Source organism: Patiria miniata, unplaced genomic scaffold (assembly GCF_015706575.1).
Source record: "Patiria miniata isolate m_02_andy unplaced genomic scaffold, ASM1570657v1 HiC_scaffold_29, whole genome shotgun sequence".
Classification (NCBI taxonomy): Eukaryota; Metazoa; Echinodermata; class Asteroidea; order Valvatida; family Asterinidae; genus Patiria; species Patiria miniata.
Genome location: NW_024037068.1, coordinates 4,046,162 through 4,073,964, shown reverse-complemented (window position 1 = coordinate 4,073,964; position 27,803 = coordinate 4,046,162). Strand labels below are relative to the sequence as shown.

The 27,803-nt window shown below is 41.5% G+C and overlaps 3 protein-coding genes across 3 annotated transcripts; all 3 read left to right on the top strand.

Moving 5' to 3' along the window:
• The first annotated feature begins 288 nt into the window (after window positions 1-288).
• On the top strand, window positions 289-7,668 carry LOC119736204 (dehydrogenase/reductase SDR family member on chromosome X-like). The gene is made up of 9 exons (XM_038210236.1): window positions 289-473; window positions 1,158-1,259; window positions 1,553-1,638; window positions 2,082-2,141; window positions 3,007-3,196; window positions 3,316-3,539; window positions 4,405-4,555; window positions 4,811-4,937; window positions 5,338-7,668. The coding sequence occupies exons 2-9, from the start codon at window positions 1,184-1,186 to the stop codon at window positions 5,882-5,884; spliced, it is 1,461 nt and encodes a 486-aa protein (XP_038066164.1). The 5' UTR covers window positions 289-473; window positions 1,158-1,183; the 3' UTR covers window positions 5,885-7,668.
• Window positions 7,669-7,974: 306 nt separating this feature from the next.
• Window positions 7,975-15,637, top strand: LOC119736199 (dehydrogenase/reductase SDR family member on chromosome X-like). The gene is made up of 9 exons (XM_038210232.1): window positions 7,975-8,602; window positions 9,585-9,686; window positions 10,176-10,261; window positions 11,128-11,187; window positions 12,041-12,209; window positions 12,329-12,552; window positions 13,827-13,977; window positions 14,233-14,359; window positions 14,760-15,637. Exons 2-9 carry the CDS (start codon window positions 9,611-9,613, stop codon window positions 15,304-15,306), a joined length of 1,440 nt encoding a protein of 479 aa, XP_038066160.1. The 5' UTR covers window positions 7,975-8,602; window positions 9,585-9,610; the 3' UTR covers window positions 15,307-15,637.
• Window positions 15,638-15,655: 18 nt separating this feature from the next.
• On the top strand, window positions 15,656-26,714 carry LOC119736198 (microtubule-associated protein 1B-like). The gene is made up of 10 exons (XM_038210231.1): window positions 15,656-17,961; window positions 18,944-19,045; window positions 19,532-19,617; window positions 20,457-20,516; window positions 21,369-21,543; window positions 21,663-21,886; window positions 22,538-22,688; window positions 23,144-23,270; window positions 23,693-24,626; window positions 24,834-26,714. The coding sequence occupies exons 2-10, from the start codon at window positions 18,970-18,972 to the stop codon at window positions 26,472-26,474; spliced, it is 3,474 nt and encodes a 1,157-aa protein (XP_038066159.1). The 5' UTR covers window positions 15,656-17,961; window positions 18,944-18,969; the 3' UTR covers window positions 26,475-26,714.
• The last annotated feature ends 1,089 nt before the right edge of the window (window positions 26,715-27,803 follow it).

Below are 27,803 nucleotides of genomic sequence, written 5' to 3'. Positions count from 1 at the left end.
TATCCTAGATTTAGAAAGTGCTTACACATGCAGAACTTCACTAAAACAATAGTCCCGACATTTGGGTTTCGCTTTTTTTTTTACTCACCCTGTAGAGGTCATACAACACTTCACGCATTTTTGGTTGTGTAAGGCCTCAAACGATATCCTTGAGGATTATCAAAAACTAGCCAATTTCCTTATTTCCAGACAATCATCGTACACGAAGCCGGATCATGGAGGTCAGGTAGGAATAGAGTTTATTCTATAGTGAATGTAAAACACAATGCAAATTGTTGGCTACGCCGGTTCAAGTGAACTTTGCAAGTGCAACGCGAGTCTGGAAATAGAGCGCCGCGCCGAAATTGCTAAACTAGCTAGTGCATTTTGTGCACGTCCATTTTCTACCTGGCCAAGTGACGTGCGTGAGTTTGATCATAATTCCCAGCCTCTAGTCCACAACCATGCCCATCTGGATGGTGTTTGTGTTCATGGTGAGTGAGTTTAGCTGTCGGTGTCATGCCTTAAATTGGTCAGGAATTTAGATAAAGATTTCGAGACGGGTTGGAAAATTCATGAATGTAAATTGTTTTCAATGTGGGTTGCAGTTTTCTGTACATGTACATGTACATGTATATAGACTACCACAGAGATAGTGCACTCCACGTTGATTTTTACATTGGACCTCCTTGTTATTGGTAATTGTGTATCAAATACATGGTGTAGTAGGTATTGGGGAACAGGTATTGGGGAACGCCGGTAGACCCCGTGTATGGCACATTTAAATTGACTTGGGTCCATGATGTGAGGACAATTAAGGGGGGGGGGGGGGGGGTTACTGCATGGAAGGAACAACAATGTGAATTGTTACAAACAATATAAAGCTAGGCCCTATTGTTTATTGCCTTTTTTTAAGTGGGGGGGGGGGGGGGGGAGAGGGTGGCTTTTTTTTGGGGGGGGGCCCTTGCTCATCATCCACATAGTTGCACCACCGAAATTGTGTGGGATAAACTGCCAGTGCCCAACTTATTATTTGAGTACAGTGCACCACGAAGCCGGTGATGAATATGATAGTTTTGTCCCACTTAAGTGACAGATTGTCGAGCTATGACAGGGGTAAGTACCTAATTTTTGATCTAGAACAGATTACATTCTTTGCTTCCTTTTTGGCCTGACAGGTTTAGGTTGCACTGAAAGGTTGAAGATGGGGAATACAATAGAACATCCGTCTGTGGAGCTTCCCCCGGAGAAGCTGGTGATGGTCACAGGTGGAAACACTGGTAACAAAATGTTGGTCTTCTCACTAAATCCCTTGCAAATTCGACTCTTTCTTTTGGGGTTAAACTTCCAGAATCCTGCATAATCCACCGGAATCTTACACAATTCACCAGAATCCTACAGACCTTTATTTCCTCAAGCTCCGTGAAATGCACCAGTTGGTTTCAAACTGATACTGTAGTTGTTATTGTACTCTGAAGGAAGAAACAATCAGATTGTTTGTCCTTGCACAATTTTCTTTCTAAACTACCTGAATTCTTTTGTAATGAAGAAAGTTTGATTTCTTTTGATGCAGGGATTGGATATGAAACAGCAAAGTCCATAGCTGAGATGGGAGCAAGAGTTTGCATCGCGTGTCGCTCAGAGGACAAAGCTAAAGCGGTGAGTGTTGTTTTAGGGAGTGAATCCGACTCGGTGAATTTGTGGTCCAATAACCAAAAATGGAACTGTTAGGAGCTCACTTTTGAAATTGAATATGGTAAAGATGGTTACTTTTTGGTAAAGTTTAGACTGAATCTCATAGAGCTTAGCAAAAACTTATGACATGTTTCAGTTAGCAAATATTTTATGTGCTTAACAAATACGTTAGCATTGTAAAATCCTCCAAAAGCTCTGCCTCACAAAGTATGCCAGGTTGTATTCCTTCATATACAGACAGAAGTGATTGAAGCAAGGTATCTGGCTCAGGGACACAAAAACGAATAAGGCTCACTAAGCTAAGCTTATCTACTTACTCAGCAACAAGCAGCTCAGATCATATATCAACAATAAAAAAAAAATCGCATGACAAGTTTGGGATTTTGTTGGTCTTTTACATGTTTTAGGCTATAGAACGGATGCAGGAAGAACATAAGAACGAAATGCAGAAGAGAAGTCCTGCAGAGGTAAATGGAACCTTTCTTGAATTGCAACAACTTGTCTCACTTGGATGATCAAAACTGCTTCACTGGAAGTCCTAGTGGGGGCTTTTTCGAAGTGAATTTTTGGTCACAAAACTTAGGTGCCTTTTTTTGACAGATTTGTGTAGGGGAAGCATTGCCTATTGGCCAGGGCCCTGTGACACTAGCTTGCACCTTAACTTCCTAAAAGCGTCCCGTTTTTGGAGCTGCTGGAGGCTTGAAGGGAGTGGTATGCTGTCTAAAGGGACTTGTTTACCTGATTGTTGGATTGGCAACTGGATTTGGATGTTACACAAATGATCATGTGGGATAATTTGCCCCACATGTCAAGCGATTCAGGGGAAGATCAGGGACTGTTGTCTGTTGTGACCCCGTCTAGCTCTAGGTGGTTTGGGTTTGTACCAGTGATCCTTGTTGATGGCTCATTAGTCCTTGAGTCACTGAAGCAATGTAATGTGGCAAGTTTGCTGTCTCATTTCGGCAATGGAGGACCATCCAAGCTTCTTATGACTTGCTGCCTACATGTCTCTGGAAAAACTGAGTTGTCCCTGATTTTTCATATGTTGTATCTATTAGGACAGCCACTTCTTCCCTTTTCCCCTCTTGAACCATGAGTAAAGTATATTATTGGTGTTTTCATACCAAAGCCAGGGAAAAAATTGGGCCAGATGAACTATGTTCATTTAGGCTCAAGACAGACTAGTTTAATGCATGACTTTTTATGGGAAGCAGCTGGTAGTTTTGATCTGTTGATGTTGAAAAGTTTGGAAGGGTCAGTACAATGGATGGAATAAACCAGATTGAATTTTCCAGTTAAAATATTTTTTTTTCTTATCAAAAATTTTCCAAGAATGCTGCTGCCCAGGCGTCATCCCAACCCACTAGTGAAGAAATTGAAATCAAGCCACTGAATGTGGAGTACATCAAAGTGGATCTCGCCTCGTTGCAATCCACCATGGACTTCATTCAGAAGACCAAGGAGAGGATGCAGTACCTTAATATCTTGGTCTGCAATGCTGGCATTGCCTTTGTCAAACAAGGTAAGGACTCCGGCATCATGACCTATACATGGCGCTTGAAAGGACTGCTATCGAAAGTCTCAATTTGCTCCACTAGTTGTCGTGTTCAAAAGGGTTCTTTCGTTGGATTTCTTTCATAGAATACACAGAGGATAAATACGAGTCGCAATTCCAAGTCAACTACCTGTCACAGCTCCTCATTGTGCTGCATCTCATGCCGCTGCTGCGGGCTGGTGCCCCCGACTCCCGCATTGTTCTCCTGTCATCAGAGGCGCATAAAGGTGGGAAACTGGACCTGGACAACATGCAGGGCCGCAAATCCTTCAGTCGGCTTACAGCCTACGCCTCATCCAAGGCCTACATGGTGAGATTCTTTTAATTCAGGAATTGAATGAAGTCGGTGATCTAGTCAAGTCAACACATGACGTCGCCGAGTCCCTATATAAGGGTTAATGACTCGACTCGACTCGAGTCACTGCGAGCAAATGACTCGACTCGACTCGAGTCCCTCATTAGAAGGCTCGACTCGACTCAAGCGAAGGCTAATAAGACTCGAGTCCCAAAAATAAAGGCGCAACTTTGCGAAAAGTATTTGCAGTGACTTACGGTGCAAAATTTGTGCTCACTTTACTTTGCGAATAGCAGTCATGTACAAGTATACAACGTGTCACAGACTCCCACCTCATGGTTCTAGGACGCACAAAATACTATCCAGGAACCACATTTTTAAACACATTTTCTAATTCGCTGTTTCATCATTGGTTTTGGGTGATTTCTTATAAAGCTCTTGGATTCGAACGCTGGCTAAACTTATAGCCTCCTTTTATAAATTTGGTATATATAGTGTTCAAATAATTGTGACTCGAATTGACTCGAGCTAAATATTTGACTCGACTCGACCTTTTGACCTAATGACTCGACTCGACTCGAGTCACTTCTTTAAAATGACTTGATTCGACTCGAGTCACAAAAATCAGTGACTCGTTACAACTCTGCAGGTTGCAGGCAAGTGTCCTTGACAAGTTAGCGCTATTTGGAGAGTTGAGGGAGATTTTTGGCAGATTTATGCGCGTGATGCAGTACACACATTCAGTGTGTCCCATGGGGCTCAGAAAAAATGGTCACAAAATGCAATCTCTTGATCATGCATTAAGTCTGTATTGGGCTGCTCGTTCCTCATCCAAAGTCGGCAGAGAATTTTATTTCTGGATTTGTTATATCCTGAAAAGGTCATGGCAGCACACTTTCTTGCTCGGAGACTGGAAGGGACCGAAGTGAGCACTTTCTCTATTGATCCTGGACTTGTGGACACGAATATTATGAATAACTTCAGTGATTTGAAACTGATGAGCTTTTTCGTTGGAGCTTATAACAAATTTGGTGAGTACACTTCTTGGTGCATTTGAACATTTAATAGTATCATTGCCTGGCCGTGCATAAACTTTTTATAGGTCATTTGACATGTATTTGGCAATTATCCACTGATCTTCATACTGTACTGTTTCAATTTCAGGTCCAATTAGTAGAGACTTTCATAATTATAACAAGGGTGCAAAGACTAAAATTTAACTTTGTAAGTTGCATTTCAAACTTTCTGAAGATTGAAGTGATTGAATGCTTTGTGTTTGCCCAAAGGTATGATGCGTACTCCGAAACAGGGGGCTGCTACAAGTGTCGTGGCCTGTGTTGATCCAAGCCTTCGTGGGAAAACTGCAGTGTTCATGAAGAATTGTCGACCTGCTAACCCTGCAACCTTCTGTTGGTAAGGCTTTGAGAAAATGCACACTTAACTGATCACACACATTTAGAAAATTGGAAAAACTTAGATGTTTTTTAGAAAAAAAATTCAGAAGAAATGTGAAAATATCAAGTTCGATTCTTAAGTAGTTCTAAATTTGCTGCATGTGAATTTAGACGCTGGGGTCCTGTGATGATTCTGACTCGAGGCTCCCTTTATTTGTTTTTTATCGAACTTGATTTTTATTATGTCCATTGATTCAATGATCTTTTAATTTCTGAAGGGCCAGCCCTCTGACCGGGTCCTATGGTGAGGTTTTGACTTTTACTGAAGAGACCTTTGATTTCCAGCTAATGAATCATATTTTAATAAGGGTCCTTTGATTTTAGACTCAAGGGTCCTTGGGTTTAATTTTCTACTTTAGGGATGGCAAAAAACAGGAGGACCTTTGGGGTTACAGTCTTGGATGTCTCAACCAGTTCATCTCTGATGGTGTGCTCAAAGAAGCCTTCCCATCAGCGAGGCCAGATCTGCTGACCATTCCCAAGGACACAAGGACAGTCGAAGAGAAGATTGCTGATGATTCAGGGAAGAAAGAAGGGAGTTCAGATGACAAAGAGATGGGAAACAAATCCAAAGGAGGAGAGGCATCTTTGGAGAGGAAGCAGGATGAGGAGCAACCAGAGATAGAGTCTTCATCTGGAGCTACAGAGGTACCCTCTGAAAAAGTCAAGGCATCGCAGGAACCATATGGGGCTAATTTAGAAGAAAAGATACCTGAAGACACACTCAAAGATGAAGACAACGAACCCAAGGCATCCTCCAAACAGGAGCAGACAGAAGAGCAGCCGAAAAGAGAATTACCATCTGCAGCTGCAGAATTACCCACTGAAAGGGTTAAGGCAGAGGAAAAACCCAGTGGGCAGGTTTCAGAGGAAAGGGGCGTGACAGATAATGCAGAAAATAAGTAATTAGCAGCTGAGAACTGCAGCATCTTCAGATAATAAGCAGGTGTAGAACAACCAGAGAGGGAACCTTCAGCTCAGCCAGCTTCTGAAATTGACCAGACATCAGGAGAACCGAAGGCAGATAATGGGGAAATCTGCAGGAGATGAGGTGCAGAAGTTCAAGAAGGTGTACCGATCACAGTTGGCTCCTAGCGACAGGTGCTCAGATCATTGAAGCTAATAAAAACATTTACAAGAGGCCAAACTTGGCCAAAAATTATCAAGGTGGACTCCATTAAAGAGATTTGTGATGAACTGAAAATTTGGTGAAATCTAAATAATATTCAAATTCACAAGGTTTAGGTGTATATTAAAGACCACAAGGTATCGAAGAAAGATTAAACCTTGGCAGAAACTGCCAGAGAGACTATTTGGTCATAGTACGTGATGAGATCTAGACTTGTAGATAGTCCAGGCAAAATACTTTATTTTTGAAGTGAACCTCACACAAATTGCAACAGATTTTTTTTTTCATCACATTGCACTTATGTAAGGTCCCTAGAATGGTGTAGTAACAGTCTTAAAAATCCAAGTGGTGGAAATATGCCTAATTTGCATAAATCGTTAATACCTCTCCGGTAATATATTTGTTCCCATATTTGGGTATATATATATATTTTTTTTAAAGTTTATTTTAGTGATTGTACTTACACATCCTTACTTCAATAACACAAAATTCACAACAAAAAAAGATTAGTGTTGCGTACAATAATTGTGTCAATGTCAGAATGTTTTTTTACCAATAATTTTGGGAATTTCCTTGAACTTGTTCAAGTCCCACCGTTAGGCATCCCATCACCTTTTTTCAGCCCCGAATTTACGGACACCTTGTTTTCCCTGTTTTTTGTTTGCTGGGCTAAATATCACAATGTTATCATTGTTCACATGATTTTCAATAAAGTTTTAGTAGGGGAACTGTGCCAGTAAGCAACTTGGTGAATTTGAAGCTCATCGGTGTTGAGGTTTGGCAAGACTACTTGATGATATCTGGAGATGATGTCTCTAGAAAAAAAATCCTGGCGACGCCCATACTTGTTAGTTCACAATTCTCAAGATACATTGTATTTACTTCGGACGACTGGAATCATTGATATTTTCTTAAAGTCCCTTACTTATTAATTAACCTTGCCTTACTGGTTTCTTTTGTAAGATTTTGATGAAATTTGAGTGTTGTTTACTTAATCTAATTATTGTAAAGTAGTTGATTCGTTGATGATGGTTTTCATACATGCCTTGTAATTTCATATTGACCATTTAATCAACTCGAAAAGTATATTTTTGTATTTGGGTTTTGGGCATGTTGGATACATGTATTCCTATATTAGTTCAGTTCAATTTTATTCAATTCAATTCGAAATACGTTATCCTTAAAAAGGCAATTACATGTACATATAGTTGGACAGCTCACTATAAGGACACTATAAGTAAGTAAATATATGAAATTGTAAACAATTACAAACTACATGTACTTATATCTAGATTTAGTTGCTTAAAATTCTTTGGTAATTATTGTTTCTTTTGTAATTGACTTTGTTGGATTGGAATTTTCTAAAGCATTGCATTTGATGGAAATTATTTCATCTTTTCAGAATTGTATTCCTAAGATGCAGTTACGCCATAAAAAGAACACGGAACAGACCTATCCATCCAATATGTCCTAGGTATGTCGCATTTTTCGGGTGTTACATATTATTAAAAAAATGGACCAAATTGTTCATTCGTAGCAAGGCAAGAGCTGGTTTATTCCACATGAGCAAAATCTGCCGATGTTATTATTTTTTTTAAAGGTGAAAATGCGACATAACATTAAACGTTTTCAGTGGTTGGTTTAAAAACGCGACATTTCAAAAATGCAATTTCAAAATTAACGAAGTTTTTTTTGTAGCGGCGGCATGGTCTAAAACCAACTCCGGACATGGCGCGTGCGAAGCCTCAGAGCCGGCACTTTGAGTGGTCGCCCCCAGTGATGGTTGGGGTATGCATGTGCTACTTTTTTCTGCATTATTTTTTCTATTTTAGCAGCCTGGGGACGTGAGCTTAGACCCGTCCCCGCCGATCTTTACAGAGAGGTGGAGAGAGTGGTTCTGCCAGACAATCTTTGTCTTACTCTTGGACAGTCTTCCAGACGTTCAAGTGCTGGCTTTAGACAAGTGGTTATAACTTGCACACTACGTATATATTACAGTTCATGCGAGTCTTATTGTAGGTGGATGTTGCCACTTGAAATCAGGAATACGATGTAGTTAAAATCTCAATGTAATTCTACATTATTTTTTTACAAGTACGCTTATTCCCCCACCCAAAAATTTGGTTCTTGATGTTGGCTCCTCTCTTTGCATGGACTCCGCACGCTATGTGTCTCTCTCTAGATCTAGAGATCTCCCCTGCACCCGCGCGCGAAGCTCCATATCTACTGTTGATGAACATAGTTCGTTCTGGCATGGAGCTATAAAACACAAGGCAACATTTTTGGCAACACTTCAAGTGAACTTTGATCAGTCGACATCGCAATATAAATCATCATTGCCAGATACTGATGGTACACTGATTGCAGTGGGTGTAGACAGTTTAGTACACGTAGGCCTACGTCTATCATTCATTGACTATTATACATGGCCAACTGAGCCCGGCCAGAAATAATTCCCAGCCTCAACCACGCCCATCTGGATTGAGAAGTTCATGGTGAGTGTGAGTTTATTGTCATGCCTTAAATTGGACAGGAATAATTAGTCGTCGAGACAGGGGTAGGGCAATAATTGGATACTGCTTCGATGTGGGTTGCCATATGCTTAAAGTTTGATTGCGCGCTTGAACTTCTAACTGGATTTTTTACATTAGAAATGTGTAGGATAGATTTCCATTCCTGCATGGCCATCACTAAATTTTCCCCGCAGTGACCTATCAGCCATCAGAAAGTGATAATACATGTATGCATCCAGGGAAAATGTTGAAGCATTTACTGAAAAAAACACTTAGACATTTTCAGACCAGCCTCATATAGGGTTTGTGCACAGTTAATGTCCAGGTATGTCTTTGCAATGTGTATATTGTGTTGAAAATTGACATTGTTTGGGGATTTGTACATGTAGTGCAGGGGGTCGAGGCACTTTGTCACAATACAAAACAATATTTTGCGCCTTTTTGCAAAGTTCGGGGTGGGGGCGGAGGCCCCTTTCCGCCATATTCTATAGCATTACACCACTGGAATTTGTGTGGGATAAATTGCCTGTGCCCAATTTATTAGTTGGGTGCACCATGAAGTATAGTTTTGCCACGCGTCAGATATCGTCTGTGACTTGGTGCAAACAACTCCGTGGTGTCGCAACTGTCCACAACATTCTGCTGGACTTGGTGATGCGACTGACATAATATTCTACCATAGGCCTACAGATAATAATTGTGTTAACGTATCTTCATAAAACTTAATGCTTATTTTTTTAAAGCTTATTACTAGCATTATCAATCTTGATGAGAAAAGGGACGTTACAAATTAGGAGCATACGCTTGGGCGATCCAAGGACGCAGAGGAGACACTCCCGTCCCCCAGGCAATATATACAAGTCAAGTTGAAATATAAGCATGCTGTAGCTGGTAATACCAAGTTCAGTACATACTTTTCGATCGAGAACAGATTATATTGTTTGCATTCTTTTTGGCCTGACAGGTTTAGGTTCGACTGAAAGGTTGAAAATGGGGAACAAATTAGAACATCCGTCGGTGGAGCTTCCCCCGGAGAAGCTGGTGATGGTCACAGGTGGAAACACTGGTAAAAAAAAACCTGTTTTAGCATTCTTGCAAAAGTTTAACTTTTTTGAGGGGGTATATCTTCCAGAATCCGACTGAACTTTCAGAATTCCTGCACGAACCAAATGAATCTTACACAATATGATCCACCAGGATCCTACATAATTTTAATTCCTCACGCTCCGTGAAAATGGTTCAAGTTGAGAAAGACTTAATTCAAAATACAGCAGGCCTCCAAAACTTCATGGTGGGTTTTAAAGGTCTACTCGGAGACTAATCATGACAAATCATTATTTAATTCAATAATTCATCTCAAATGTCATCTTAAATTTTGATACTTATTCATGTTATACAAGATCTTGTTTTCTTACTCGAGTTCAAGTCTTTGGATTGGTTTCATAAGTTTCTTCCTTCAGAGTACCGTAATATATAACTATGTTTTCTTCATATTGTTCGTCCTTGGACTATCCTTTTCTCTTTAATACCTCAGTTATTAATTCCTTTGATGCAGGGATTGGATATGAAACGGCAAAGTCCATTGCGAAGATGGGAGCAAGAGTGTGCATTACAAGTCGCTCAGAGGACAAAGCTAAAGCTGTGAGTGTGGTTTCGGGGAGTAAATCAGTAAACTGTGTGGTCCACTTCAACACGAAACTATTCTTGTATAGCTGTTTTCAAGTATAGGCACGCTGTATAGGGCATATAGGAACTCACTTTTGACTAGAATCCTCGTGGTATAAGGTCAGTGAAGTAACTCCTTTTCGACGAGTGGATTGGATGGGTCCTAAAATGTCCAGCTGGGAAATTCAAAAAGTGGGTTGGGGGCGGGGGGGGGGGGGGAGCTGTTCATTACACAAATGTACATCTTATGCAAACTTGTGCGCTAGCTTACGTACGTCCCTTAACCTCACCGCAAAATCTTCCATTCCCTAACTTTTGTACTGTTTGTTCTCCGATTTTCTGAACTTGATGTAATACATTTTGACTATCTGAAAGTTACGAGATGACATTAAAATCGGCATTGCTTTTCAAGTTCTCACCACAAAAATTGGGGCGGGGAGGGGGGGGGGGGGAGATCCAGTGACCCATCCCCCCCCCCCCCCCCCCCCTAGTCAAAAAGGGGGATATCTTCCCATCCCCTGCCAGGATTCACGCGGCCTTGGGTAAGGTGGTAGATATTTAGTAATATTTTGGCCACATTTTTTTCAGAGCTGTGGTTAATCCCTCAACTTTACCAAGCTTACAGCTCCGTGGAATAAGCCCCCGACATAAATCCCCCTTAGCACAGTAATTAAAAGATAAATTACTTAGCGAAAAACAGCTGAGATTATGTCACAAACAATTAAAAAAAATGTTACACATTATTTTTAGGAGCTCGAAGATCACGCCGCATTTAGGTATACAATGTATATTCTAAGTGATTTTCTTTGACGCATTAATGACTCAGGTTTTTGGTCATTTAGGCAATCGAGCGAATGCAGACAGAACATCGAGATGAAATGCAGCAGAGAAGTCATGGGCAGGTAAACTAAACCTTTTTTGAATGGTGACAATTTGTCTGATATGGCCAAAATGGTTTTACCTGATATGAAGTAAAAGTCTTAGTGGGGAGGCTTTTTCAAGTGTTTTTTGTCACGACATGGGGGTGCCTGTCAGTAGGGAAGCGTTGCCTAGTTGAAGCGCTCTGTGAACCTCTCAACAAACTTCCTTGTATGAGTAGGCTTGTTAAGGGGTGGTACGTTTAGCATCAAGGGGTTTATCTGACCATTCATGGAGAGGAAACTGCATGTAGATATTGCAAAAATGATCGAGTGGGATAATGTGTTCCTCACGTGAGTTGCTTCAGGGTTAGAAGGACTGTTGTCTGTTGTGACCCAGGGAGCTCTGGTCGAGGTAGTTTGGGTTTGTACTGGTCATCCTTGTTGATGGCTGAATAATCCTTGAGAATGTGATGAGGCTAGTGTGCTGTCAGTCACTTCCTAAATGGAAGATCATCCGAGCCTCGATTTAATGTCCATGAGACCTTCCTTTTTCTATAGGCTGTGAAGAATCTTGCTGCTTATCTGGACTATTAAGTTGTTTCTGATATTTCATAATTATGTTGCAGAATGAAGTTTTTTATATCAATCTTTTTCATACCAAGGAACCAGAGACAAAAATGGGCCAAATGAGCCATGTGTTAATTAACACGAGACTGACTTCACTTGTTAGTGGCTTTTTGTGGAAGCGGAGGTTGTAGTTTCTGATGATCTGTTGATGTTGGAAAGTTTGGAAGGGCCAGTAGGCCTACAAATATTTGTGGCTGATTAAATCCTATTGATTTTCCTAAATCAAATGTTTTTCTTATTACAATTTTCCATGAATGCTGCTGGCCAGGCGTCATCTCCATCCACCAGTGAAGAGATCAAGCCACTGAATGTGGAGTACATCATAGTGGATCTCGCCTCGTTGCAATCCACCATGGACTTCATTCAGAAGACCAAGGAGAGGATGCAGTACCTTAATATCTTGGTCTGCAATGCTGGCATTGCCTTTGTCAAACAAGGTAAGGACTCCGGCATCATGACCTATACATGGCGCTTGAAAGGACTGCTATCGAAAGTCTCAATTTGCTCCACTAGTTGTCGTGTTCAAAAGGGTTCTTTCGTTGGATTTCTTTCATAGAATACACAGAGGATAAATACGAGTCGCAATTCCAAGTCAACTACCTGTCACAGCTCCTCATTGTGCTGCATCTCATGCCGCTGCTGCGGGCTGGTGCCCCCGACTCCCGCATTGTTCTCCTGTCATCAGACGCGCATAAAAGTGGGAAACTAGACCTGGACAACATGCAGGGCCCCAAATCCTTCAGTCGGCTTACAGCCTACGCCTCATCCAAGGCCTACATGGTGAGATTCTTTTAATTCAGGAATTGAATGAAGTCGGTGATCTAGTCCAGTCAACACATGACGTCGCCAGACCATATTGAAATGGGGGATGTGACAACGACATTGCCGACTGACTCTCGTGCTGGAAGGTAGCCGGATGGTCACCCGCAGCCACCTATACTCTAAAAAGCAATGGGAGAGAGTGGGAGGGGGCCGGAGGCTATTTACCATCTTACCACAGGGGGCGCTATTCAAAGCAGATGGAACAGGACACTGTCTGTCAAATACATGTATAACACTGTTCATCCCCCTTCCGTGCCACCTTCGGTCTACCCCTAGTAAGAGTCTGAGCGTGTATGAGTCGTCCGTGATTAACTTGTTGGTTCAGATAAATGCTATGTATAATTTTTTCAGCCAGGTTGCCAGAGTTGTAATGACTCCAGTCAATGACTCGACTCGAGTCCGACTCGAGTCACAATTTTTGTTGACTCGAGTCGATTCGAGTCCCTAAGGGTAAATGACTCGACTCGACTCGAGTCACTGCGAGCAAATGACTCGACTCGACTCGAGTCCCTCATTAGAAGGCTCGACTCGACTCAAGCGAAGGCTAATAAGACTCGAGTCCCAAAAATAAAGGCGCAACTTTGCGAAAAGTATTTGCAGTGACTTACGGTGCAAAATTTGTGCTCACTTTACTTTGCGAATAGCAGTCATGTACAAATATACAACGTGTCACAGACTCCCACCTCATGGTTCTAGGACGCACAAAATACTATCCAGGAACCAGATTTTTAAACACATTTTCTAATTCGCTGTTTCATCATTGGTTTTGGGTGATTTCTTATAAAGCTCTTGGATTCGAACGCTGGCTAAACTTATAGCCTCCTTTTATAAATTTGGTATATATAGTGTTCAAATAATTGTGACTCGAATTGACTCGAGCTAAATATTTGACTCGACTCGACCTTTTGACCTAATGACTCGACTCGACTCAAGTCACTTCTTTAAAACGACTTGATTCGACTCGAGTCACAAAAATCAGTGACTCATTACAACTCTGCAGGTTGCAGGCACGTGTCCTTGACAAGTTAGCGCTATTTGGATAGTTGAGGGAGATTTTTGGCAGTTTTATGCGCGTGATGCAGTACACACATTCAGTGTGTCCCATGGGGCTCAGAAAAAAATGGTCACAAAATGCAATCTCTTGATCATGCATTAAGTCTGTATTGGGCTGCTCGTTCCTCATCCAAGGTCGGCAGAGAATTTTATTTCTGGATTTGTTATATCCTGAAAAGGTCATGGCAGCACACTTTCTTGCTCGGAGACTGGAAGGGACCGAAGTGAGCACTTTCTCTATTGATCCTGGACTTGTGGACACGAATATTATGAATAACTTCAGTGATTTGAAACTGATGAGCTTTTTCGTTGGAGCTTATAAAAAATTTGGTGAGTACACTTCTTGGTGCATTTGAACATTTAATATTATCATTGCCTGGCCGTGCATAAACTTTTTGTAGGTCATTTGACATGTATTTGGCAATCATCCACTGATCTTCATACTGTACTGTTTCAATTTCAGGTCCAATTAGTAGAGACTTTCATAATTATAACAAGGGTGCAAAGACTAAAATTTAACTTTGTAAGTTGCATTTCAAACTTTCTGAAGATTGAAGTGATTGAATGCTTTGTGTTTGCCCAAAGGTATGATGCGTACTCCGAAACAGGGGGCTGCTACAAGTGTCGTGGCCTGTGTTGATCCAAGCCTTCGTGGGAAAACTGCAGTGTTCATGAAGAATTGTCGACCTGCTAACCCTGCAACCTTCTGTTGGTAAGGCTTTGAGAAAATGCACACTTAACTGATCACACACATTTAGAAAATTGGAAAAACTTAGATGTTTTTTAGAAAAAAATTTCAGAAGAAATGTGAAAATATCAAGTTCGATTCTTAAGTAGTTCTAAATTTGCTGCATGTGAATTTGGACGCTGGGGTCCTGTGATGATTCTGACTCGAGGCTCCCTTTATTTGTTTTTTATCGAACTTGATTTTTATTATGTCCATTGATTCAATGATCTTTTAATTTCTGAAGGGCCAGCCCTCTGACCGGGTCCTATGGTGAGGTTTTGACTTTTACTGAAGAGACCTTTGATTTCCAGCTAATGAATCATATTTTAATAAGGGTCCTTTGATTTTAGACTCAAGGGTCCTTGGGTTTAATTTTCTACTTTAGGGATGGCAAAAAACAGGAGGACCTTTGGGGTTACAGTCTTGGATGTCTCAACCAGTTCATCTCTGATGGTGTGCTCAAAGAAGCCTTCCCATCAGCGAGGCCAGATCTGCTGACCATTCCCAAGGACACAAGGACAGTCGAAGAGAAGATTGCTGATGATTCAGGGAAGAAAGAAGGGAGTTCAGATGACAAAGAGATGGGAAACAAATCCAAAGGAGGAGAGGCATCTTTGGAGAGGAAGCAGGATGAGGAGCAACCAGAGATAGAGTCTTCATCTGGAGCTACAGAGGTACCCTCTGAAAAAGTCAAGGCATCGCAGGAACCATATGGGGCTAATTTAGAAGAAAAGATACCTGAAGACACACTCAAAGATGAAGACAACGAACCCAAGGCATCCTCCAAACAGGAGCAGACAGAAGAGCAGCCGAAAAGAGAATTACCATCTGCAGCTGCAGAATTACCCACTGAAAGGGTTAAGGCAGAGGAAAAACCCAGTGGGCAGGTTTCAGAGGAAAGGGGCGTGACAGATAATGCAGAAAATAAGTAATTAGCAGCTGAGAACTGCAGCATCTTCAGATAATAAGCAGGTGTAGAACAACCAGAGAGGGAACCTTCAGCTCAGCCAGCTTCTGTAATTGACCAGACATCAGGAGAACCGAAGGCAGATAATGGGGAAATCTGCAGGAGATGAGGTGCAGAAGTTCAAGAAGGTGTACCGACCAAACTTGGCCAAAAATTATCAAAGTGGACTCCATTAAAGAGATTTGTGATGAACTGAAAATTTGGTGAAATCTAAATAATATTCAAATTCACAAGGTTTAGGTGTATATTAAAGACCACAAGGTATCGAAGAAAGATTAAACCTTGGCAGAAACTGCCAGAGAAACTATTTGGTCATAGTACGTGATGAGATCCAGACTTGTAGATAGTCCAGGCAAAATACTTTATTTTTGAAGTGAACCTCACACAAATTGCAACAGATTTTTTTGTTCATCACATTGCACTTATGTAAGGTCCCTAGAATGGTGTAGTAACAGTCTTAAAAATCCAAGTGGTGGAAATATGCCTAATTTGCATAAATCGTTAATACCTCTCCGGTAATATATTTCATCCCATATTTGGGTATATATATATATTTTTTTTAAAGTTTATTTTAGTGATTGTACTTACACATCCTTACTTCAATAACACAAAATTCACAACAAAAAAAGATTAGTGTTGCGTACAATAATTGTGTCAATGTCAGAATGTTTTTTTACCAATAATTTTGGGAATTTCCTTGAACTTGTTCAAGTCCCACCGTTAGGCATCCCATCACCTTCTTTTCAGCCCCGAGTTTACGGACACCTTGTTTTCCCTGTTTTTTGTTTGCTGGGCTAAATATCACAATGTTATCATTGTTCACATGATTTTCAATAAAGTTTTAGTAGGGGAACTGTGCCAGTAAGCAACTTGGTGAATTTGAAGCTCATCGGTGTTGAGGTTTGGCAAGACTACTTGATGATATCTGGAGATGATGTCTCTAGAAAAAAATCCTGGAGACGCCCATACTTGTTAGTTTACAATTCTCAAGATACATTGTATTTACTTCGGACGACTGGAATCATTGATATTTTCTTAAAGTCCCTTACTTATTAATTAACCTTGCCTTACTGGTTTCTTTTGTAAGATTTTGATGAAATTTGAGTGTTGTTTACTTAATCTAATTATTGTAAAGTAGTTGATTCGTTGATGATGGTTTTCATACATGCCTTGTAATTTCATATTGACCATTTAATCAACTCGAAAAGTATATTTTGGTATTTGGGTTTGGGGCATGTTGGATACATGTATTCCTATATTAGTTCAGTTCAATTTCATTCAATTCAATTCGAAATACGTTATCCTTAAAAAGGCAATTACATGTACATATAGTTGGACAGCTCACTATAAGGACACTATAAGTAAGTAAATATATGAAATTGTAAACAATTACAAACTACATGTACTCATATCTAGATTAAGTTGCTTAAAATTCTTTGGTAATTATTGTTTCTTTTGTAATTGACTTTGTTGGGTTGGAATTTTCTAAAGCATTGCATTTGATGAAAATTATTTCATCTTTTCAGTATTCCTAAGATGCAGTTACGCCATAAAAAGAACACGGAACAGACGTATCCATCCTATATATCCTAGGTATGTCGCATTTTTCAGGTGTTGCATATTATTTTTTAAAAATGGACCAAATTGTTCATTCGTAGCAAGGCAAAAGCTAGTTTATTCCACATGACATGCAAAATCTGCCGATGTTAATTTTTTTTTAAAAGGTGAAAATGCAACATAACATTAAAAGTTTTCAGCGGCTGGTTTAAAAACGCAACATTTCAAAAATACAATTTCAAAATAAACGAACTTTTTGTAGCGGCGGCATGGTCTAAAACCAACTCTTGACATGGCGCGTGCGAAGCCTCGGAGCCGGCACTTTGAGAGGTCGCCCACCAGTGATGGTGGGAAGTATGCATGTGCTACTTTTTTCAGCATGATTTTTCTATTTAAGCAGCCTGGGGACGTACGTGAGCTTAGACCCGCCCCGCCGATCTTTACAGAGAGGTGGAGAGAGTGGTTCTGCCAGACAATCTTTGTCTTACTCTTGGACAGTCTTCCAGACGTTCAAGTGCTGGCTTTAGACAAGTGGTTATAACTTGCACACTACGTATATATTGCAGTTCATGCGAGTCTTATTGTAGGTGGATGTTGCCACTTGAAATCAGGAATACGATGTAGTTAAAATCTCAATGTAATTCTACATTATTTTTTTACAAGTACGCTTATTCCCCCACCCGAAAATTTGGTTCTTGATGTTGGCTCCTCTCTTTGCATGGACTCCGCACGCTATGTGTCTCTCTCTAGATCTAGAGATCTCCCCTGCACCCGCGCGCGAAGCTCCATATCTACTGTTGATGAACATAGTTCGTTCTGGCATGGAGCTATAAAACACAAGGCAACATTTTTGGCAACACTTCAAGTGAACTTTGATCAGTCGACATCGCAATATAAATCATCATTGCCAGATACTGATGGTACACTGATTGCAGTGGGTGTAGACAGTTTAGTACACGTAGGCCTACGTCTATCATTCATTGACTATTATACATGGCCAACTGAGCCCGGCCAGAAATAATTCCCAGCCTCAACCACGCCCATCTGGATTGAGAAGTTCATGGTGAGTGTGAGTTTATTGTCATGCCTTAAATTGGACAGGAATAATTAGTCGTCGAGACAGGGGTAGGGCAATAATTGGATACTGCTTCCATGTGGGTTGCCATATGCTTAAAGTTTGATTGCGCGCTTGAACTTCTAACTGGATTTTTTACATTAGAAATGTGTAGGATAGATTTCCATTCCTGCATGGCCATCACTAAATTTTCCCCGCAGTGACCTATCAGCCATCAGAAAGTGATAATACATGTATGCATCCAGGGAAAATGTTGAAGCATTTACTGAAAAAAACACTTAGACATTTTCAGACCAGCCTCATATAGGGTTTGTGCACAGTTAATGTCCAGGTATGTCTTTGCAATGTGTATATTGTGTTGAAAATTGACATTGTTTGGGGATTTGTACATGTAGTGCAGGGGGTCGAGGCACTTTGTCACAATACAAAACAATATTTTGCGCCTTTTTGCAAAGTTCGGGGTGGGGGCGGAGGCCCCTTTCCGCCATATTCTATAGCATTACACCACTGGAATTTGTGTGGGATAAATTGCCTGTGCCCAATTTATTAGTTGGGTGCACCATGAAGTATAGTTTTGCCACGCGTCAGATATCGTCTGTGACTTGGTGCAAACAACTCCGTGGTGTCGCAACTGTCCACAACATTCTGCTGGACTTGGTGATGCGACTGACATAATATTCTACCATAGGCCTACAGATAATAATTATGTTAACGTATCTTCATAAAACTTAATGCTTATTTTTTTAAAGCTTATTACTAGCATTATCAATCTTGATGAGAAAAGGGACGTTACAAATTAGGAGCATACGCTTGGGCGATCCAAGGACGCAGAGGAGACACTCCCGTCCCCCAGGCAATATATACAAGTCAAGTTGAAATATAAGCATGCTGTAGCTGGTAATACCAAGTTCAGTACATACTTTTCGATCGAGAACAGATTATATTGTTTGCATTCTTTTTGGCCTGACAGGTTTAGGTTCGACTGAAAGGTTGAAAATGGGGAACAAATTAGAACATCCGTCGGTGGAGCTTCCCCCGGAGAAGCTGGTGATGGTCACAGGTGGAAACACTGGTAAAAAAAACTGTTTTAGCATTCTTGCAAAAGTTTAACTTTTTTGAGGGGTTATATCTTCCAGAATCCGACTGAACTTCAGAATTCCTGCACGAACCAAATGAATCTTACACAATATGATCCACCAGGATCCTACATAATTTTAATTCCTCACGCTCCGTGAAAATGGTTCAAGTTGAGAAAGACTTAATTCAAAATACAGCAGGCCTCCAAAACTTCATGGTGGGTTTTAAAGGTCTACTCGGAGACTAATCATGACAAATCATTATTTAATTCAATAATTCATCTCAAATGTCATCTTAAATTTTGATACTTATTCATGTTATACAAGATCTTGTTTTCTTACTCGAGTTCAAGTCTTTGGATTGGTTTCATAAGTTTCTTCCTTCAGAGTACCGTAATATATAACTATGTTTTCTTCATATTGTTCGTCCTTGGACTATCCTTTTCTCTTTAATACCTCAGTTATTAATTCCTTTGATGCAGGGATTGGATATGAAACGGCAAAGTCCATTGCGAAGATGGGAGCAAGAGTGTGCATTACAAGTCGCTCAGAGGACAAAGCTAAAGCTGTGAGTGTGGTTTCGGGGAGTAAATCAGTAAACTGTGTGGTCCACTTCAACACGAAACTATTCTTGTATAGCTGTTTTCAAGTATAGGCACGCTGTATAGGGCATACTAGAATCCTCGTGGTATAAGGTCAGTGAAGTAAATCCTTTTCGACGAGTGGATTGGATGGGTCCTAAAATGTCCAGCTGGGAAATTCAAAAAGTGGGTTGGGGGCGGGGGGGGGGGGGAGCTGTTCATTACACAAATGTACATCTTATGCAAACTTGTGCGCTAGCTTACGTACGTCCCTTAACCTCACCGCAAAATCTTCCATTCCCTAACTTTTGTACTGTTTGTTCTCCGATTTTCTGAACTTGATGTAATACATTTTGACTATCTGAAAGTTACGAGATGACATTAAAATCGGCATTGCTTTTCAAGTTCTCACCACAAAAATTGGGGCGGGGAGGGGGGGGGGGGGGGAGATCCAGTGACCCATCCCCCCCCCCCTAGTCAAAAAGGGGGATATCTTCCCATCCCCTGCCAGGATTCACGCGGCCTTGGGTAAGGTGGTAGATATTTAGTAATATTTTGGCCACATTTTTTTCAGAGCTGTGGTTAATCCCTCAACTTTACCAAGCTTACAGCTCCGTGGAATAAGCCCCGACATAAATCCCCCTTAGCACAGTAATTAAAAGATAAATTACTTAGCGAAAAACAGCTGAGATTATGTCACAAACAATTAAAAAAATGTTACACATTATTTTTAGGAGCTCGAAGATCACGCCGCATTTAGGTATACAATGTATATTCTAAGTGATTTTCTTTGACGCATTAATGACTCAGGTTTTTGGTCATTTAGGCAATCGAGCGAATGCAGACAGAACATCGAGCTGAAATGCAGCAGAGAAGTCATGGGCAGGTAAACTAAACCTTTTTTGAATGGTGACAATTTGTCCGATATGGCCAAAATGGTTTTACCTGATATGAAGTAAAAGTCTTAGTGGGGCTTTTTCAAGTGTTTTTGTCACGACATGGGGTGCCTCTCAGTAGGGAAGCTTGGCCTAGTTGAAGCGCTCTGTAAACCTCTCAACAAACTTCCTTGTTGAAGTAGGCTTGTTAAGGGGTGGTATGTTTAGCATCAAGGGGTTTATCTGACCGTTCATGGAGAGGAAACTGCATGTAGATATTGCAAAAATGATCGAGTGGGATAATGTATTCCTCACGTGAGTTGCTTCAGGGTTAGAAGGACTGTTGTCTGTTGTGACCCAGGGAGCTCTAGTCGAGGTAGTTTGGGTTTGTAGTGGTCATCCTTGTTGATGGCTGAATAATCCTTGAGTATGTGATGAGGCTAGTGTGCTGTCAGTCACTTCCTAATGGAAGATCATCCGAGCCTCGATTTAATGTCCATGAGACCTGCCTTTTTCTATAGGCTGTGAAGAATCTTGCTGCTTATCTGGACTATTAAGTTGTTTCTGATTTTTCATATGTTGCAGAATGAATTTTTTTTTCTATCAATCTTTTCATACCAGAAAACCAGAGACAAAAAAATGGGCCAAAGGAGCCATATGTTAATTAACACAAGACAGACTTCACTTGTTACTGACTTTTTTTGTGTAAGCGGAAGTTATAGTTTCTGATGACCTGTTAATTGATGTTGGAAAGTTTGGAAGGGCCAGTAGGCCTGCAAATATTTGTGACTGATTAAACCTTTTTGATTTTCCTAAATCAAATGTCTTTCTTATTACAATTGTCCATGAATGCCACTGGCCAGGCGTCATCTCCATCCACCAGTGAAGAAGTTGAGATCAAGCCACTGAATGTGGAGTACATCAAAGTGGATCTCGCCTCGTTGCAATCCACCATGGACTTCATTCAGGAGACCAAGGAGAGGATGCAGTACCTTAATATCTTGGTCTGCAATGCTGGCATTGCCTTTGCCAAACAAGGTAAGGACTCCGGCATCATGACCTATACATGGCGCTTGAAAGGACTGCTATCGAAAGTCTCAATTTGCTCCACTAGTTGTCGTGTTCAAAAAGGTTCTTTCGTTGGATTTCTTTCATAGAATACACAGAGGATAAATACGAGTCGCAATTCCAAGTCAACTACCTGTCACATCTCCTCATTGTGCTGCATCTCATGCCGCTGCTGCAGGCTGGTTCCCCCGACTCCCGCATTGTTCTCCTGTCATCAGAGGGGCATAGTAGTGGGAAACTAGACCTGGACAACATGCAGGGCCGAAAATCCTTCAGTCGGTATACAGCCTACGCCTCATCCAAGGCTTACATGGTGAGATTCTTTTAATTCAGGAATTGAATGAAGTCGGTGATCTAGTCCAGTAAACACATGACGTCGCCAGACCATATTGAAATGGGGGATGTGACAACGAAATTGCCGACCGACTATCGTGATGGAAGGTAGCCGGATAGTCACCCGCTGCCACCTATACTCTAAAAAGCAATGGGAGAGAGGGGGAGGGGGAAGCTATTTACCATCTTACCACAGGGGGCGCTATTCAAAGCAGATGGAAAGGACACTGTCTGGCAAATACATGTATAACACTGTTCATCCCCCTTCAGTGCCACCTTCGGTCTACCCCTAGTAAGAGTCTGAGCGTGTACAATGTATAAGTCGTCAGTGATTAACTCAAGATACTTGTTGGTTCAGATAATTAATGCTATTTATAATTTTTTCAGCCAGGTTGCAGGCAAGCGTCCTCGACAAGTATCGCTGATGAGAGAGAGTATGAGGGAGACAATGGATATTTGGCAGTTTTATACGCGTGATGCAGTACACACATTCAGTGTGTCCCACGGGGCTCAGAAAAAGTTTTCACAAAATGTAATCTCATGATCATGCATTGAGTCTGTATTGAGCTGCTCGTTCCTCATCCAAAGTCGGAAGAGAATTTTATTTCTGGATTTGTTATATCCTGAAAAGGTCATGGCAGCACACTTTCTCGCTCGGAGACTGGAAGGGACTGGAGTGAGCACTTTCTCTACTGATCCTGGATTTGTGGACACGAATATTATGAATAACTTCAGTGATTGGAAACTGATGAGCTTTTACGTTGGAGCTTATAAAAAATTTGGTGAGTACACTTCTTGGTGCATTTGAAAATTTAATATTATCATTGCCTGGCCAATTCGCTCTTTTCAAGCTCCGCCATTGGGCATGCACAGCCTCGATCTGGCAACTTTACACAATAAAAATAGCCGGTTCAGTGATCTGAACCCCGACACGGGAATCACTGAACCGGCTATAGTCATTGTGTAAAGTTGCCAGATCGAGGCTCTGCATGCCCATGGTGGAAGTGTGAAAAGAGCGAATGTGTTAACCAGTGAAGTGCATAAACTTTTTTGGTCATTTGACATGCATTTGGCAATCATCCACTGATCTTCATACTGTACTGTTTCAATTTCAGGTCCAATTAGTAGAGACTTTCATAATTATAACAAGGGTGCAAAGACTAAAATTTAACTTTGTAAGTTGCATTTCAGACTTAATGAAAATTGAAATGATTGAATGCTTTGTGTTTTTCCAAAGGTATGATACGTACTCCGAAACAGGGGGCTGCTACAAGTGTCGTGGCCTGTGTCGATCCAAGCCTTCGTGGGAAAACTGCAGTGTACCTGAAGAATTGTCGACCTGCTAACCCTGCAAGCTTCTGTTGGTAAGGCTTTGAGAAAATGCACATTTAACTGATCACACACATATAGAAAATTGGAAAAACTTTTAGATGTTTTTTAGAAGAAAAAAAAGTTCCAGGCAAGAAATTTCAGAGGAAATGTGAAAACATCAAGTTCGATTCTTAAGAAGTCCTAAATTTGCTGCATGTGAATTTGGACGCTGGGGTCCTGTGATGATTCTGATTCGAGGCTCCCTTTATTTTTTTTTTGATCGAACTTTATTTTTATTATGTCCATTGATTCAATGATCTTTGAATTTCTGAAGGGCCAGCCCTCTGACCGGGTCCTATGATGAGGTTTTGACTTTTACTGAAGAGACCTTTGATTTCCAGCTAATGAATCATATTTTAATAAGGGTCCTTTGATTTCAGACTCAAGGGTCCTTGGGTTTAATTTTCTTCTTTAGGGATGGCAAAAAACAGGAGGACCTTTGGAGTTACAGTCTTGGATGTCTCAATCAGTTCATCTCTGATGATGTGCTCAAAGAAGCCTTCCCATCAGCAAGGACAGATCTGCTGATCATTCCCAAGGACACAAGGACAGTCGAAGAGAAGATTGTAGATGATCCAGGGAAGAGAGACGGGAGATCAGATGACAAACAGATGGGAGACCAATCCAAAGCAGGAAAGGCATCTTTAGAGAGAAAGCAGGATGAGGAGCAACCAGAGATAGAGTCTTCCCCTGGAGCTGCAGAAGAGGCCTCTGAGAAGCCGAAGGCACCACAAGATTCAAGTGCAGCCAGTGCAGAAGAAAAGATGCCTGAAGTTGCACCCAGAGATGACGAAAAGGAATGCGAGACATCCTACGACAAGAAGCAGATAGAAGAGCACCCAGAGAAAGAATCATCATTTGCAGAAGTACCCACCAAAGAAGTAAAGACAGAAGAAACAAGCAGGCAGGAATCAGAAGAAAGTATGTTAAAGGACAGTCCACCTGAGCAAATTGAGGAAGAACCATCCAAAGAGTCTTCTGCTGGGACACCTGAAACTGGCCAGACATCTGAAGATCCAAAGGCAGATGCAGAGGTACCTAGTGAAAGTTTAAAAACATCAAAAGAACCACAAGCAAAGGAGATAGACGATGCTTCTAAAGAGGGAACAGCTGGTGCAGCATCCGCAGAAATTAAGCAGATGGAAGGGCAACCCGAGAGGGAACCTTCAGCAGAGGCAGCTCCTGAAATCGAACAGACAGCTGAATCACCAAAGGCAGATGCGGAGGTACCTACTGAAGGTCTCCAGACATCAAGAGAACCAAGTGGTCAGAAATCAGAAGAAAGGGGCGTGACAGATGATGCAGCAAATGAGGAAACAGCTGTTGCAGCATCTTCGGATAGTAAGCAGGTGGAAGAGCAACCTGACGAGGAAGCTTCAGCAAGGGCAGGTTCTGAAATTGACCAGACATCTGAGGACCTAAAGGCAGATGCGGAGGTACCTGCTGAAAGTCTCCAAACATCAAAAGAACCTAGTGGTCGAAAATCAGAAGAAAGGGGTGTGACAGATGATGCAGCAAATGAGGAAACAGCTGTTGCAGCATCTTTAACGGAGAAGGTGGAAGAGCAACCTGACGAGGAAGCTTCAGCAGAGGCAGCTCCTGAAATCGAACAGACAGCTGAATCACCAAAGGCAGATGCGGAGGTACCTACAGAAGGTCTCCAGACATCAAGAGAACCAAGTGGTCAGAAATCAGAAGAAAGGGGCGTGACAGATGATGCAGCAAATGAGGAAACAGCTGTTGCAGCATCTTCGGATAGTAAGCAGGTGGAAGAGCAACCTGACGAGGAAGCTTCAGCAAGGGCAGGTTCTGAAATTGACCAGACATCTGAGGACCTAAAGGCAGATGCGGAGGTACCTGCTGAAAGTCTCCAAACATCAAAAGAACCTAGTGGTCGAAAATCAGAAGAAAGGGGTGTGACAGATGATGCAGCAAATGAGGAAACAGCTGTTGCGGCATCTTTAACTGAGCAGGTGGAAGAGCAACCTGACGAGGAAGCTTCAGCAGAGGCAGCTCCTGAAATCGAACAGACAGCTGAATCACCAAAGGCAGATGCGGAGGTACCTACAGAAGGTCTCCAGACATCAAGAGAACCAAGTGGTCAGAAATCAGAAGAAAGGGGCGTGACAGATGATGCAGCAAATGAGGAAACAGCTGTTGCAGCATCTTCGGATAGTAAGCAGGTGGAAGAGCAACCTGACGAGGAAGCTTCAGCAAGGGCAGGTTTTGAAATTGACCAGACATCTGAGGACCTAAAGGCAGATGCGAAGGTACCTGCTGAAAGTCTCCAAACATCACAAGAACCTAGTGGTCGAAAATCAGAAGAAAGGGGTGTGACAGATGATGCAGCAAATGAGGAAACAGCTGTTGCGGCATCTTTAACTGAGCAGGTGGAAGAGCAACCTGACGAGGAAGCTTCAGCAAGGGCAGGTTCTGAAATTGACCAGACATCTGAGGACCTAAAGGCAGCTGCGGAGGTACCTGCTGAAAGTCTCCAAACATCAAGAGGACCCAGTGGTCGGAAATCAGAAGAAAGGGGCGTGACAGATGCGGCAGCAAATGAGGCTACAGCTGTTGCGGCATCTTCAGATAAGCAGGTGGAAGAGCAACCTGACAAGGAAGCTTCAGCACGGGCAGGTTCTGAAATTGACCAGACATCCGAGGACCTAGAGCCAACTGAAAGTCTCGGGACAGCTATAAAGAAGCCCAGAGGTCAGGAATCAGAAGAAAGGGATGTGAAGGATGATGCCTCTACAGCCTGTTCAGTATCCTCAGAAAATAAGCAGATGGAAGACCAACCCAAGGGGGAACCGTTTGCTGAGGCAACCCCTGAAATTGACGAGACATCTGAACCAAAAGCAAAGAATGAGGATACAGCAGATGAGGTGCTGGAGTTCAAAGAGGATGCGTCACAGTTGGCAACCAAAGAAAAGCCACAGTTGGCTCCTGAAACATCCACAGATGGGGAAGATTTATCAGATGGTCAAGTAGAGGAGAAACCTACCGAAGATACTGCAGCAGCAGAAGATTCATCTGGGATGCCCGATGCTGACACGCCTACGGAGAAGCCAGAGGAAGGGTCTACGGAAGTTCCTGTGGGCACATCAGAGAAGACTGTCCTTACTGAGGAAGACGTCTCAGTCAAAGTTGAAGATGGAGAGGGGAAGCCAACAGAGGGGCAAGCCAGTCAGCAATGAGAAATTTGCATCAGATGCTCCTGAAGATGTTGACAACAGCAAGACAGAGTACAAATCGTAAAATCAATGGACCAAATAACCAAAGAATGACTTTGGTTACTTGAATCAAAAGGATTATGTAATATACCAAAGTTAACCACTTGCACAATTTCACATGATTTACTATTATCATTTATAAAAGGCTTAAGGGAAACCTACTCTAGGAGCAAAAGCTCCAAATTTTTTGGCTGCCATAGAATTTGAATATTAAAGGGAATATACATCATTTGCTTTTGCTGTAATTTTCAGAAATGGATGGAATTGGGGGTTGGAAATATATAGCAAATGTAGTTACACTGACTTTTTTGAGGTTTTGGGTTCGAAAATGCTATAAAAACCAAGAAAAACAATTTTTTCCTGTAGTCTGGTTCCCTGACTCCATTTAAGAAGAAACAGAGCAGTTTACATATATTGTGGAATTGTAAGGTCAGGGAACCGGTCTAGCTGGCTTGTACCCGTTCATAGGTGTGTAATCGATTGCAAACAAGTGCGATGGTCAACTGGGGCCAGTATTTGAAAAAAAAAGCCAGTTTTTTCCAACGCTGATCGGCCGATCAGCGTTGGAAATTGATACTAAATACCACTTTTCTTGAAAATGACAGTATACCAGGTGCCATGATTTTACAGGATGCTTTACACTGTCATTCACTAACAGTCCAGCAAGGTATTTCAAAATGATTTGGTAGTTTTATTTTTTGATGTTTGCAAATGTTGTATTTTCCCTTTAATATTTGCAATCCATGTTCTTGAAATGTTAGAGTAACCTCTGGTGGTGAGTGTAGAATGTTCAATTCCTTCATGTTGTTAAAGGGAAATACAACATTTGCAAACATAAAAAAATAAAACTATCAAATCATTTTGAAATACCTTGCTGGACTGTTAGTGAATGACAGTGTAAAGCATCCTGTAGAATCATGGCACCTGATATACTGTCATTTTCAAGAAAAGTGGTATTTTTGTATCAATTTCCAACGCTGATCGGCCGATCAGCGTTGGAAAAAAACTGGCTTTTTTTTCAAATACTGGCCCCAGTTGACCATCGCACTTGTTTGCAATCGATTACACACCTATGAACGGGTACAAGCCAGCTAGACTGGTTCCCTGACTTTACAATTCCCCAATATATGTAAACTGCTCTGTTTCTTCTTAAATGGAGTCAGGGAACCAGACTACATGAAAATAATTGTTTTTCTTGGTTTTTATAGCATTTTCGAACCCAAAACCTCAAAAAGTCAGTGTAACTATATTTGCTATATATTTCCAACCCCCCAATTCCATCCATTTCTGACA

Coding starts and splice junctions, on each gene's coding strand:
- LOC119736204 (XM_038210236.1), top strand. CDS start 1,184: ATGGGGAATACAATAGAACATCCGTCTGTGGAGCTTCCCCCGGAGAAG. Junction 1,260..1,552: donor GGTCACAGGTGGAAACACTG/GTAACAAAATGT, acceptor CTTTTGATGCAG/GGATTGGATATGAAACAGCA. Junction 4,556..4,810: donor TGGAGCTTATAACAAATTTG/GTGAGTACACTT, acceptor GTTTGCCCAAAG/GTATGATGCGTACTCCGAAA.
- LOC119736199 (XM_038210232.1), top strand. CDS start 9,611: ATGGGGAACAAATTAGAACATCCGTCGGTGGAGCTTCCCCCGGAGAAG. Junction 10,262..11,127: donor CAGAGGACAAAGCTAAAGCT/GTGAGTGTGGTT, acceptor TTGGTCATTTAG/GCAATCGAGCGAATGCAGAC. Junction 12,553..13,826: donor CCTCATCCAAGGCCTACATG/GTGAGATTCTTT, acceptor TATCCTGAAAAG/GTCATGGCAGCACACTTTCT.
- LOC119736198 (XM_038210231.1), top strand. CDS start 18,970: ATGGGGAACAAATTAGAACATCCGTCGGTGGAGCTTCCCCCGGAGAAG. Junction 20,517..21,368: donor AGCAGAGAAGTCATGGGCAG/GTAAACTAAACC, acceptor GCCACTGGCCAG/GCGTCATCTCCATCCACCAG. Junction 21,544..21,662: donor CATTGCCTTTGCCAAACAAG/GTAAGGACTCCG, acceptor TTTCTTTCATAG/AATACACAGAGGATAAATAC.